This window comes from Balaenoptera acutorostrata, chromosome 4, assembly GCF_949987535.1.
Source record: "Balaenoptera acutorostrata chromosome 4, mBalAcu1.1, whole genome shotgun sequence".
Classification (NCBI taxonomy): domain Eukaryota; kingdom Metazoa; phylum Chordata; class Mammalia; order Artiodactyla; family Balaenopteridae; genus Balaenoptera; species Balaenoptera acutorostrata.
In genome coordinates this window covers 145851488-145866199 of record NC_080067.1, presented here as the reverse complement: position 1 = coordinate 145866199, position 14712 = coordinate 145851488, and the positions used below count along the sequence as shown (strand labels likewise).

Genomic DNA, 14712 nt, shown 5'->3' with positions numbered 1-14712 from the left:
AAGAGAAGATTTGAGAGGCTGTAAAATGCTATAAAATTTCCTGTCTTTTTATCGCTCAGTGCTGTGTTCTGAACAGTTTCTTCAGCTCTTTCTGCCCTTTCACTCTTGATCTTCCTTTCATCTAATCTGCCTCGTAACTAGGCTTTAGATTTTTTTTATTATTATTTTTTATTTTGGCTGCATGGCTTGTGGGATCTTTTTTGTTTGTTTTTAATTTCTTTTTGGCTGCGTTGGGTCTTCATTGCTATGCACAGGCTTTCTCTAGTTGCGGTGAGTGGGGGCTACTCTTCGCTGTGGTGCGCAGGCTTCTCATTGTGGTGACTTCTCTTGTGGAGCATGGGCTCTAGGCGCGTGGGCTTCAGTAGTTGTGGCACGCAGGCTCAGTAGTTGTGGCTCATGGGCTCGAAAGCGCAGGCTCAGTAGTAGGCGCACGGGCTTAGTTGCTCTGTGGCATGTGGGATCTTCCCGGACCAGGGATCGAACCCATGTCCCCTGCATTAGCAGGTGGATTCTTAACCACTGTGCCACCAGGAAATCCCGGCTTGTGTAGTTCCCCAACCGGGGATCGAACCCAGGCCCTCAGCAATGAAAGTAGGGAGTCGTAATCACTGGACCGCCAGGGAACTTGCAGTGCTTTAGATTTTTATTTGCAGCGACTGTTAGGTCTACAAGTTTTATTTTTTTCTCTTTAAAATATGACTTTAAAATTAGTGCCTTATACTTTTAAGTTTTACTTCTTTTATATATTTAACTGTTTTGGATTCTAGCAGCACAGAATTGGGTCTATCAAAACTTTGTTCTTGACATACTCTTATTGTTCGTTTACACATGCTCCTCTTTGGTTTGTTTTAAATCATGATAATAATCTACATCTTTTTATGTGGTCCTGTCCTGTTTCCCTATCCCAAGATAACAACTACTCTGAATCTCATGTTGATTATTCGCCTTTTAAAAAATAGATTTGACACTCTTAAATGTATGAATAAAAAGCATTTGTTTTTAAACTTTATCCAAAGGTTTGTAAAGGTTAACTTTATCAAAAGGTTTATAAAGGTTTATAAAAGGTTTATAAAGGGACTTAATTTTTTTCACATAGTGCTGTATATTTAAGATTGCTCAGTTGTCGCATTGGATTAATTTTGACTATTGTGTACTCTGTTGTATATCTGATTTTATTAATTCATTCTCTTGATGCGCTTTTGGGTAGTTTTGAGATTTTGCTAATCTCAAACAGAAATGCTGTTAACAGTCTTGTATGGGTCTCGTATACACTTGAAAGAATTTCTTTCTCTCTGTTATGTTTTTTTTCTAAATTTTAGAGTAAGATGTGAACTTTATCCCTTAGGCTTCTTTCTGTATCTTCCAAGAACAGGAACATTCTTTTATATGATCATAATACAATGATCACAGTCAACAGACTTTACAATACTACACAATGTACAGAGTCTACAGTACTGCTCTCTGATGTACAATCTTCACATTTCCCCACTTGTCCCAAAATTGTCCTTCATGGCTTTTTAAAATTTTAGGGTTTAATCAAGCCTTGGTCCATGTGCTTAATTATTGCGTCTCTTTTAATTTAGAACAGTTCCCTCATGGCACTGGTACTTTTGAAGAGTTCAGGCCTGTTGTTTCACAGAATTTCCCTCAATTTGAATTTGTCTGATTATCTCATAATTGGATTCAGGTTAAACATTTTAGGTAAGAATACTGCATAGTTGCTCTGTTCTTCTCAGTGAATCAGAGCAAGAGGCACAAGATATGTATGCATTTTTCTGCACCTTGCTTTTTTCCCTTAAGAGCATATTCTAGAAATCACTCTCTTTCCATTCACAGAGCTTGTCTTCATTCCTTTTAGCTTCATAGTACTCCACTGTGTGGAATAACCAGTCTTTGTAATTAATCTGTTTATGGCCACTTAAGTTATTTTTCATGCTTGCTATTACAAGTAATGTTGTGATACATAACATATATTTTCTTCAAATTGTTAGAGAATAATACTATGACTTGGGCAGTCAAATTTAGAATTTAGGGCTTCCCTGGTGGCACAATGGTTAAGAATCTGCCTGCCAACGTAGGGGACATGGGTTCGAGCCCTGGTCCAGGAAGATCCCACATGCCACGGAGCAACTAATAAGCCTGTGTGCCACAACTACTGAGCCTGTGCTCTATGGCCCACCAGTCACAACTACGGAGCCCACGTGCCACAACTACTGAAGCCCATGTGCCTAGAGCCCGAGCTCCGCAACAAGAGAAGCCACCGCAATGAGAAGTCTGCCCACCACAATGAAGAGTAGCCCCCACTTGCTGCAACTAGAGAAAGCCTGCGCACAGCAACGAAGACCCAGTGCAACCAAAAAAAAAAAAAAAATTTAGAATTTATTTTTAGTTCTTAATTCAAAGAGTGTTTCTTAAACATCAATATATTTTAATATAAATTTTGGATTAATAGCAGGGGCATTTAATGTCATTTTTAATAGATGGAGTATAATATGTTGTGTAGGGCAAATTGGTTCACATTTGATTGGTGAACAGAATGTTGTACATAGAAGAATGCAGAGGTTTGTTCACTCATATTTGAGTTTTACCCTAAGCAAGGAGAGCTGGCATATTTGGAGTAAAATTTAATAGCCTCCCATAGGAAAGGATATAGCCCCCAGTTTTTTTTGTTGCATTAGTAGCAGGATCCCCTTCACCCTGTGGTTCAAGAAAACAAGTACTTTGCCTGGGATTCCCTCCACATCCACCCAGGGTGGTCTCCGTCCTTTGTGACTTACAGCTCTTGGGAGGTTGCCCTGCCTCCTGTGTCTACCTGATCAGCTCTGCATAGGCTCAGGGCTTGATGTGGTCTGCATTGCCCTGTCACCCACTCTCCTAGCTCCAATTCAGGTGCTGCCAGCATTTCCCCACTTTACATTTTTGTGAATTTTAATAATGGGCTCTGGCAGCTTGCCTGCTTGAGTGGCTTAGATTATCTCTTTAGGTCACAAATAATGTTTGTTGTTAGAGCTCTTACTATAAAGCCACCACAGTTTGAAGCATCTATTTGCAGTGCTAATTTTTCCAGAAAGATGTGTTTTTAGTTTGCAGTTTTGAGGAAGGCAAGGTTTTTAGGACTGCAAATATAACATTATTATAGAAAATGCGTGAACGTTAAATTTCAGAAAGTCTAATAAAAATGGAAATTGAGGTTAATAGTTATGTTAATGTTTGTTCTGTAGTCTAAATTTTTTTTTAAAGAGATCTTTATTTATTTATTTATTTTGGCTGTGTTGGGTCTGTTGCCGTGTGCGGGCTTTCTCTAGTTGTGGCGAGCGGGAGCTACTCTTCATTGCAGTGCACGGGCCTCTCATTGTGATGGCTTCTCTTGTTGCAGAGCACGGGGTCTAGGTGCGCGGGCTTCAGTAGTTGTGGCGTGCGGGCTCAGTAGTTGTGGCTCGCGGGCTTAGTTGCTCCACAGCATGTGGGATCTTCCCGGACCAGGGCTTGAACCCGTGTCCCCTGCACTGGCAGGTGGATTCTTAACCACTGCGCCACCAGGGAAGTCCCCATGTAGCCTACATTTTGATCTCAGTCACATTAAGATTCTTCTTTCCAAAGGTTTTTCAGTAGATCTTTTTTTTTTTGGTTTGTATCTTAGTAGGAGGAATGTATATGCATATTAGATTGAAGTTTGTTTTGTAATCATTCTTGACAATTTTTCCCTAGGTTTTAGAAGACTAAGCTTAGACATCCAGTCCCCTCCAAATATTGGTCTGCGTCGTAGTGGACAAGTGGAAGGTGTTCGTCAGATGCACCAGAACGCTCCACGTAGTCAGATGGCTACGGAGCGTGACCTGCAGGCTTGGAAGCGAAGAGTGGTTGTACCAGAGGTACCACTAGGCATATTTAGGTTTGTTTTAGGATACCTATTAATATTGTTGATATCTTTGAAAATATATCTATATGGTTATTTACACATATTTTAATCATTAGTGGTATAAATAATCATATACATATATTTTAGTAATGGGTTGGGATGTATTTTAATTGTGGTAGGAAAATGTCAAAATTGTTCTCTAACTCCATAACCAATCTTGTTTCATCTATACAAACACCTCCCTGTTCTCCCTTCAGTATTATTTTGGAAGATATTCCAGACATAATATCATTTTGTCTAAAAGTATGTCAGTATGTAATTTCTAAGGATAAGGAATTGTCTTAAAATATAACTATAATGCCATTGTCATATCTTAAAAAACAAACAATTCCTCAGTAAAACCAAATAGCCAGTGTTTAAATTTCCAGTTGTTCCAAATGTCATATTTTTAGTTTTTTGCAAGACTATTTCATAAGTGGTAAAATTCCATCAGAAGGCACATAATATCTTTTTCTTTATTTCTTTCTTTTTTTTTTTTTTTTGTGATGCTAGCAGGAACTGATACTCACTGCCCAGGTTCATTAATTTATTAGGGATTATAAAATAGTGATGTTTCAGCTCTGAAGTCTTTATTATCTTGGATACTTCCAAATAAAAATTTACCCACATCTACTATTTGATTATCCAGTAGTAAAGTTTGTATATAAAAAACAGGATAGCTGCCTGCTCATTTTGCTTTATTTACCTTCAAAATAAAGATTTATTTCTTTATATTCTCCTGCAGTGGCCAATTTGTGTGTTTGTGTTTTTCACTGTATTAATTACACTGCTGTGATTTAGCTTATTTCTAATGTCCTTATTAATGTTTAAATTTTTTTATCTCTGGCCAGGAGGAGCTTCTTCAAGTTGGCTCCTGAGTCCTTTTGAAATGATGTAGTAGCCTTGCGTAGCATCTTTGCTGTCAGGCATGGCAGGGTGTTACAGGTTCTTCTTGTAAATTTCTTGACCTAGACTTAGGATTAGTCTTTTCTCTTAAGCGGCCCTATTTTCTTTTAGTGAGAAATGGTATTTCATAAGTATAGTGTGGATCGTAGGGTTTTCCTTGTACTGAATTGTAATGTACTGATTTTCAAGTTATCAAAATGGAGGCAGCAAATACTGTTTTTCATTGATATCTAAAATGTTTCAGTATTCTGTCATGTTTGTGTCTCATAATAACTAATACCTTGAAGATAATTTTGTAAAAGTTTTCATGTGTTTAGCTAGAAGAGTCAGTTGATTGGTGGAGTAATATTGGATAATACTTATGTTTCATACAGTGAATTTAAGGATGTTTATAAGTATACGATAAACTAGTGAAAAGCAAAATCTGGAATTGGGATGAGAAATAACAGAAAATCACCGTCGTGTATGCAGCATGCTATAATTAAGCCTTAAAATTATGTCTGAGTTGCATGGTCATCAGAACTGAAAGTGTCATTTTAGGATACTTTCTGTTGTCAAAATCAAGGGAAGCAAATAGGTATCAGGAGTGAAAGTCCTGAAGAATAGTTCCTTAAACGATCATTTATTTTCTTAACATAAAGGAAGACTGGAAGTAGTTTAAGGCTAGAATCATGGTTCCCCAGTTAATCAGGGACTCAGGCTCCTCTCTTTCTGCTATCCATCTTAAGAGTGTGGCTTCCAGTCTTAAAGTCACCTCAAGGTCCAAGATAGCTGGACTTTATAATAGCTATCACACATTGCATCTGTGATAGAGGTTGAGATTTAGGCCAGAAGAAGGAAGAGAAGGCAGAAGGCAGCAAAAAGGACATTTCTAGTTGAAGGAATTTCATTTAAGCAGACTTAATGGTCCCACATGACATGTCTCCTCATAACTCATTGACCAGAATGTCCTCATATGGCCATACTTAGCTACAGAGGAGGCAAGGTAATACAGTCTCTATTTAGAGCAGCAAAGAGCCTAGATGAAAATTGAGATTTTGCTTCTAAGGAAGAAAGAAGAATGGATTTTGTGAGTCAGCTAGCTGCTGCAGTATAATTTTCCCAAAGAAGAGCATAGCTCTTTCTAGAACTCTATTCTAAAATACACTTGAGTTTTTATGAAGGAGATGCTGAGTGATACAGTAGAATCCTTTAGAGAATGGATTTGCAATCTTGGAAAATCATGGGTACATTTTGAGTAGCTAACACGAGAGATTCTGTTTGAGTTGGTCCTCATAGGACCAATCAAAATATAAATGAATGAATATTTCTGTGTTAAATATGAAAAATAGGACCTCCTAGCTGCCTCTGAGATTTTGGTTATATTAAATTTCTAGAAAAGTATAGTTTGCCTTAAGTTTTGTTATAACTTTAGGAATTTTCTGTATTAATTAAAAAAATACTTAAGTTGTGATTCCCAGAATCGTAATGATTAGTTTTTTTCTCCTTATATCCTTTATTTATCAGCAACTAATATAACTGGGTACTTAAATTTGTAGGAAGTTAGAAGACTTCAGAATAGAGAAAGGTGAAGAAGAAAGAAATCTTTATGTAATTGGAAGAAAGAGGAAGACTCTCCATCTTTCACAAAAGGTAACCTAAATTCCATTTCCTTAGGAATAAACAAATTAGAAATTAAACTGAAATTTATAGTTTTCTTTTTGATCAGTGAGAATATTAGTAATATTAGTCTTCTGTTTGGGATTTAAAATAGTAGACATAAAGTTGTACAGGTGTTAGGAAAAGTGGCTTGAAACTTGCTGGAAGTAGCCTAATGCCTAACAGTGATGAAGGATTCTAGAAAATTATTGTTGGGATTTCCCTGGCGGTCCAGTGGTTAAGACCCTGAGCTCCCAATGCAGGGGGCACGGGTTTGATCCCTGGTCGGGGAACTAAGATCCCACATGCCTCATGGCACGGCCTAAAAAAAAAGTTATTGTCTAATAACCACTAGAACATTGCCAGCCCATCAAAAACATTTTGCATCCATTCCCAATCACTACTCTCTCCTTTCTCCTGCAGGTAACCAACTGTTTGACTTCTAAAGATGCTGGTTAGCTTTGTCTGTTTCTGATGTTTTCCAAATCATGCATTTATAAAAAATCTTAGGTGTCACAATGGTTTGCAACAAAGCCCAACCCTACCTGAGAAAATCTTATTCCGTAGTGTTTAATTTCTTGACCATCATATGTGAAGCATTAACAAGTTAATGGAATTTACACAAAATGTATGCACGATCAGTGCTACAAAACTATGGTGAAAATGGTTGTGTTTGCAAGATATTCTCTCAGTTGATCATTCAGTTTTGTAGCCATATTGTGAGAAATGGCCTGTGCATGCCTGTCTGCCACATTAACTGCCTTGATGCATGGTGTTTTTGTTTATGACTTGGGCTTTGAGAATTAAATAAAAATAGTTTCTATCTTATTAATTTAAAAATAATTCAAATCTATTACGTCAAGTACTGAAAAGAAAAAAATGTTGACTATCTTCAGCTATAGTTAGGATATTTTCTCATGATAAAAAACCTTCAAAGTTAAATTTACTAAAATTTTTAAGAAATTAATTTTTTCATTTGTTTTATTTTTGCTGGAAAAGTTTTGGAAGATTTTTAAAAATTTGATTACTGTGCTGTTATGTATTCAGAAATTTCTAATTTGGATATGTAATTTGATAAATTACAATCTGTGTAATTAAATTACATCAAAAGTTATTCAAGAAAGTCATAAAGTTAAATGCAGAGAGCTTTAAAAATTTCAATTTAGCTTTTGTCTTAAAAATATTATCTATTTTAAACCCTGTATTGGATAAGAAGGCTAAGCCTTACACTTAATCTGTTTATGTACAAAGTACAGATATACTACATAAGTGTTTATGTACTGTATGTATGTCTGTGGTATTACAATTCGAGGGAGTAAATTAGGAGAAAGTCAAGTTTCCTGTAAGGTAGTGGTAATGTAAAAAAAAAGGATAAGAAACACTGATCTAAATGGAATCATACAGTATGTATATGTAATCTTTTGTGTCTGGCTTGCATTTGCCCTTGTGAGATTTATCTTTGTTGTGAGTAGTTGAAGTTCATTTGTTTTCACTGTTGGATTATTCCCTTAATGAGAATGTTGCTGTTTAATCTATTCTTAAAGGACGTTTGGGTTGTTTTCATATTAGGAATATGAATTAGGAATAGTATGTTAGGAACAATATTGCTTTCAACATTTTGTACATATTTCTTGGTATCCGTCTGTGTATTTCTTTTGAGTATATGCACTGGAGTGAAATTATTGGAGCATAGAATATGTGTATATTCAACTTTAGTAGTTAATGCCACATGTGGTTTCAAAACGATTGCACTCTTGCTTATAGTGAGATAAGTATTAAAGTCTCACTATGTTTGTAGATTTCTTTGTTTCTACTTACTTTGCTTTGTGTGGTTTGAAGCTATGTTATTTGGTGTGTACAAATTTAGAATTTCCCTTTTTCCTACTGAATTGAACCTTTTACCATTATGAACTTATCTCTAGTAATGCTTTATTCTTCAAATTCTTGTATATGAATGTAGCTGTGCTACCTTTCTTTTGGCTAGTGTTTGCATAGTACATGTTTTTATCCTTTACTTCCTGTCTTTCCCTTTTATTTTGTCTTTTTTTTTTTTTAATAAATTTATTTTTGGCTGCTTTGGTTCTTTGTTGCTGTGCGCTGCTTTCTCTAGTTGCGGTGAGCAGGGGCTACTCTTTGTTGCGGTGCGCAGGCTTCTCATTGCGGTGGCTTCTCTTGTTGCGGAGCACAGGCTCTAGGTGCGCAGGCTTCAGTAGTTGTGGCACACGGGCTCAGTAGTTGTGGCTCGCGGGCTCTAGAGTACAGGCTCAGTAGTTGTGGCGCACGGGCTTAGTTGCTCCGTGGCATGTGGGATCTTCCCGGACCAGGGCTCCAACCCGTGTCCCCTGCATTGGCAGGCGGATTCTTAACCACGGCGCCACCAGGGAAGCCCTATTTTCTGTCTTTTTTGTTTTTAGGCTGTTTCTTGCTGTTCTGAATTTTTTTCTGACCGAATATATTCCATTTAGTTAGTTCTCTTCAGCTGTGTGTATCCTGCTAATAACCTTGTATTCTTAGTTTTAGTTATTGTATTTTTCTGTTCAGAATTTTCCAGAGTTTTCAGTTTTCTGCTGAAGTTCTCATTATTTTAATTCCTTGAAAATCAGCCCTGGTTATTTAAAAAACCCATTTCTGGTAATTTCATTATTTCAGTATCTTGTTCCCCTGTTAATCTGTTTGCCTTCGGTGTTGATTTTTTTTCTCATTTTTTTTACAATCACATTTTCTTTGTTGCGTGTGTTTTTGATTGAATGTTAGATGTTAGAGATGGTTTGAAGCCTAGGATGGCATTTCTTCTCCAGAGAAGGTTTTAATTTGCTTCTGGTAGGCTGCTAGGGCCACTCTCAAACCTGTATCACCTTTACCCAGACAAGGATGGGCTTTTAGTTCCTTGGGATTACTGTTTATCTGTAGTTTACCTATATGTCTAGATTATACCCCTATGGGCTAACAGCTGAAGCTTGAGGTGTTTGCCTGTACATAGGAGACTCCGAGTTGTAATTTTTGTTAGCATGACTCAAGAGTTTAGTCTGTCAGTTTTTTGCTTACCTGCTAAACCTTTCAAGCTTCCTCTTCCAGAGTGAAATTCTAGGGTTCTTTTTTATTGCTTGTATCCTTTTTTGTGTATTGGTCCTGTAAATCTTCATAGCCTTGTTAGGTATATAGGGCCCTCAAACCGTTTTTTTAAAAATATATATTTTGACAGATTTTCTTGTTCTTCTCAGTGGTAGTTTTGGTCCATCTGAATATACATATTATTAGTCATGAAATTCATTAATAGGAGTTTTTGCTTTAACAAAAAAAGTACTGACAAATTAAGGAAAGATGAGTTGTATTAAAATCAGCCAGGATATATTGTTCAGGATATGTTGAAATGATAAAACATCCCAACGATTATCAAACAGATGGCACTAATGTGAAAATTGATTTGTATATCAGTTCTGGGAATATGTACTTTCACTGAGTGATCTCGCATACGTGACTTTGGTGTTTGAGGAATAGCATGTGCCCCCCCCCGCCCCACCGCCGTTTCAATCTAGCTATTTTATTTGGCTGATTTTAAAAGATTATTTAATTATTTTGTTTTAATTTTTAAAAAAGATACTTAAAAAATTCAAGCACAACTGAAAAGTACTGACAACAAATCATCCAAAAAGTTAAAACCTGGAAATAACTAGGATTGATATTTGAGGATCATTTCAGATATTTCTCTATACCTGTGTATTCACACAGTGATATATTCCTTAAGGTTGGTTACTGCATCATAATATATGAATATATATTTTCACTTCTAAGATATGTATTTTAAAGTGATTTCTTTTTTGGATTATAGTTATTATTATCTAATTTATGGTAAGCCAATTAACTTATGGTTTAGTTTGGAAAATGATGATCTAATGTGCCTAAATTTAGCCATGTCTTCTAAATATCTTAAAAGTAACAAAAACCAATCTTGGTTAACAGTATGTGGCAAAAATACCCATTCAAGAATATTTTATTTTTTGAACTATTATTATTATTATTTTTGCCTTAAATCCTTTTGGGATTAGATAGAATGCGAAATACTTTATTGAAGATTGTACTTATTTAAGTGTTGATTTTCATCTGCATGTTTGTGTTTCAGTCTGATTCCGTGGCTTTGATGTCACAGTCTAGGCAGAGGACATGTAGGCGTAAATATCCAAATTATGGTAGAAGAAATCTTGGACGGCTTGAGTTGTCTTCTGGAAATGAATCTTCAAGCTCCGTAAGACATGTCAGTTTCATAACTTTAAAATATATAAAATAATCTTGAATAATTTGTCTTAATTCTTTACTTGGAATCTACCTTGAAATTTTGTGAAAGTATAGTATTCTCTAGAGATTAAGATGAAATTTCACATTTTGAATTTCTCTAACAATTTTGAACAGCTTTGTTGTACCATATAAGTGTACAATCCAGTGGTTTTAGTATATTAACAAAATTGTACCATCACCACCACTATTTAATTTCAAAATATTTTAATCACCTAAAAAGAAACCCTGTACCCATTTGCAAGTACTTCCCATTCCCACTCCACCCAAGCCACTGGCAACCACTAATCTTTCTATCCCCGTGGATTTTTGTATTCTGGACATTTCATTTAATGGAAGCATACAGTATGATCTTGTGACTGGCTTTTTTCACTTACTATGTAATGTTCAAGGCTGATTCCATGTATAGCATGGATGAATACTTCATTCTTTTTCATTGCCCAATATTCCATTATATGACTAGACCACAATTTGTTTACCCACTCATCAGCTGGTGGACATTTGTATTATTTCTACTTTTTGACTGTTATGGATGTTGCTCCTTATCAGCATTAACGTACAGGGTTTTGTTTGGCCATAAGTTTTCAGTTCATTTGGGTTTATATCTGTGAGTCAATTTGGTGGGTCATATGGTAACTCTGTATTTTTACCTTTTGAGGAATTGCCAGACTGTTTTCCAAAGTGGCTGTATTATTTTATATTCCCAGTCAGTAATGTATGAAGTTTCCAGTTTCTCCACCTCCTTGTCCACACTTGTTATGTTCTGTCCTTTTGATTTCAGTTGTCCTGGTGGATGTGAAATGGTATCTCACTGTGGTTTTGATTACGTTCTCCTAATGACTAATGATGTTGAACATGTTTTCGTGTGCTGTTTTCCACTTGTATGTCTTTGGAGAAATATCTATGCAAATCTCTGGCCCATTTTTCAATTTGGTTGTCTTTTTTATTGCTATAAGGGTTCTTTATACATTCTGGATACAAATCCTTTATATCAGATGTATGACTTTGAAATATATTCTCCCATTTATTGGATTGTCTTTTCACTTCTTTGCTTGTTTCCTCTGAAGCACAAAAGTTTTACATTTTGATGAAGTCTAGTTTGTTTTTTCCTTAGTTGCTTGTGCTTTTGCCATCATATCTAAGAAGTCTTTGTCTTAACCCTTTTCTTGACTTACAATAATCATATGTAAGTTACTGTTCTTCTTTTTGATTTTTTTGGGGGAAACCAGTATTTCTGTAAAGAGTTTTTAAAGGTTAATATTAGAATGTTAGTATTTTCTAATCAGTAATGTTTTGAGGATTGAAATGTTACATAAGGATGAACAATTTATTTGAATTCCTCTGTGAAGCATTAGGGTAGTAGTCAAACATAGGGTTTGAATTTAAATCCAAATTCTTCTACTTCGACAAGTTGGTTAAACTTTTGTGCCTCTGCCTATATCTGTAAAAGTAATTAATAGTATGTCCCTCAGAGGTGTTGTGAGAATTCATTTAGTTAACCATGTAAAGTGTTTAAAACACTGCCTAATATCCAATAATGTTAGCTGCTAACCGTTCACTTAAATGATTTTGTGTAAGACCTTTCTTATTTATTTTCTTCTTCTTTATATGTATTGAGCATGTTTTAACCTTTAATGATTTGGGGTAATTATGATAAATGTTCCCATCCATCCTCACTAGTTTCTGGCATATCTTTCCTGTGTTTTTCTTTTTCTTTCCCCTATATACTCAATTAGATATATGTATATTTTATTATTTCTCCTTTTGTACACAAAATGTTGCATACCACAGATACTCTTTTGCACTTGGGTTTTTTCACTTAAAATATTCTTAAAATCACTTCGTATCAGTTCATAAATGCCTTCCTTATTTATTTATTTATTTTTAAAGAGTTGTATCATATTTAAGTTATCTGATTATAACAGAGTTTATTTAACCACTCTCCTGGTTATGGGCATTTAGGATGTTTACAGCGTTTTCATTTTAAATAATGCTACAATGAATAATCTTGTAGATGTATGTATTTTTCTAATGATGGAGATGTTATTGGGGGTGGGGTACATTCCTTGAAATGGGAGTGCTGGGCCCAAAGATAAACACGTTTGCATCTTATGAGATGCTGATAAAAATTCCTCATAAAGGAGAATTCCAACTTGCTTTCGTCCCTGTGGCATAAGAGATGTCCGTTTTCTTACTGTTTACCAACAGTGTGTTACACTTTCTAATTTTTGCCAATTTAATTGGCGAGAGATGGTATCTTAGTTTTATTTTTTATATGTTTTGGCTATTCTTTTATGTGATAGAATATTATATGTAACATGAAATTTACCATTAGCTGTTTTTAACTATACAGTTCAGTGGCATTAACTGCATTTACAGATGTATGCAACTATCACTGCTCTTCATTTCTAGCACTTTTTCATCATCCCAAATAGCAGCTCTGTACTCATTAAACAATAACTCCCCATTTCCTTCTCTTCCCAGCCCCTGGTAACCTCTCTTATACTTTCTGTCTCTATGAATTTGCCTATTTTAGGTACCTCATGTAAGTGGAATCACAATATTTGTCCTTTTGTCTTTGGTTTATTTACAGTGTAGTTTACATTTCTCTTATGTGTGAAGTTGAGCATATTTTTATATATTTAGAGTCTTTTTCATCTTTGTGCATTGTGTTTCATGTCTCTTGGCCATTTTTCTATCGTGTTTTTGGCCTTTTTCCCCCTTCAAGTTTTAATTTTTTCCACCCTGCTACATTACTGTATTTTTGAGTTAATTTTATCATTGTATTCTGTGACGTTTTCCAGGTACACTCTCATTTATACAGTATTCAGTTTTACTACTTCTCTTCTAATTTTTATACTTTTAATTGACTTTTCTTGTCTAATTGCAGTATTTAATACTTCCAGTACATTGGTGGATACTAGTGGAGATAGTGGACCATATTCCTGTTGTCAGTGGAAATGTGTCTGCTATTTTCACAATAAGTAAGATGCTTTGTTTTAGGTTTCTACAGTATACATATATATTATGCTAGGGAAATATCAACTAATTCTTATTTTCTTAAGTGTTTCTGAAAAATCAGGAATGATTATAGATTGAGTTTTAATTTTTAGATCAGTAGTATTAATCTTATGATTTTATGTCTTAATTTGGTCTATTTGCAATTAATGGGGAACTTTTAAATTAACACAAGTATAATGTAGAATGTTAAATCCACTTGACCTTTTAAGATAAGTCATAATTTTGTGTTGTGGTAGTTTACCTCTTACAGTGGTATGAATTCATTCTCCTGAGTGTTGCAGATGGCTGGAGATTGTTGTGTATATGTGTATGTTGGTTCCATTACGCTTTGGTTTGGAAAGCACTGATAGTGGAAAAAGTATGGGTTTTAGAGTTGGCCTGGTTTCTGATTCCATTTCTTATACTTACTCTTCTGTGACCCCAGGCGTATTTCTTTACATTTCTTAGCCTTGGGTTTCTCTATATATGAAAAGGTAGTAGTGGGCAGGTAGTGACTTGAGATAATACAAAACTCATTGGCAAGACGGATCCAAGATTTGTGGGGTTTGAATCTTGTATAATTTTAGGGACGTTCTTTAGAAAAAGAATTCAAAGTTACAAATAGACACAGGGCCTTGGTAGGCAAGTTAAATTGAAAGCCTCTGAAACTTAAGTTTCATTAGCTTTATCTTAACCCTGCTTCTGTTTACAGAAATATTTTGAGAGTTAATGCAGATAAAACATTTAAAACTTTTTCCCAGAATGCATGGTTTCCAGGTAGTAGATTTTAAGAGTTTATTTTATTACTGTGATTTTTTAGAAGTCTATTTTGAGCATAAAAAGCAGACTCCTGTTGAGTAGATCTAGTGTGGTTGGCCTACTAGGAATCTGTACTCCTTGAATAGCATTGGGCTCACATTTTGAGGAACATTTTTTAAGAATATGTTTACTTTGCATTTTGCCTACTCAAATGAAGTAAA

The 14712-nt window shown here is 35.2% G+C and overlaps 1 protein-coding gene across 1 annotated transcript in view; it reads left to right on the top strand.

Moving 5' to 3' along the window:
- The window catches only part of BRWD1 (bromodomain and WD repeat domain containing 1), a 124031-nt gene that overhangs the window by 61101 nt on the left and 48218 nt on the right, over positions 1-14712 (top strand). The window contains exons 19-21 of the mRNA XM_057545950.1: positions 3709-3892; positions 6343-6436; positions 10563-10694. Of these exons, the coding sequence (XP_057401933.1) occupies positions 3709-3892; positions 6343-6436; positions 10563-10694 (410 nt within the window). The remainder of the gene's footprint in view (positions 1-3708; positions 3893-6342; positions 6437-10562; positions 10695-14712) is intronic.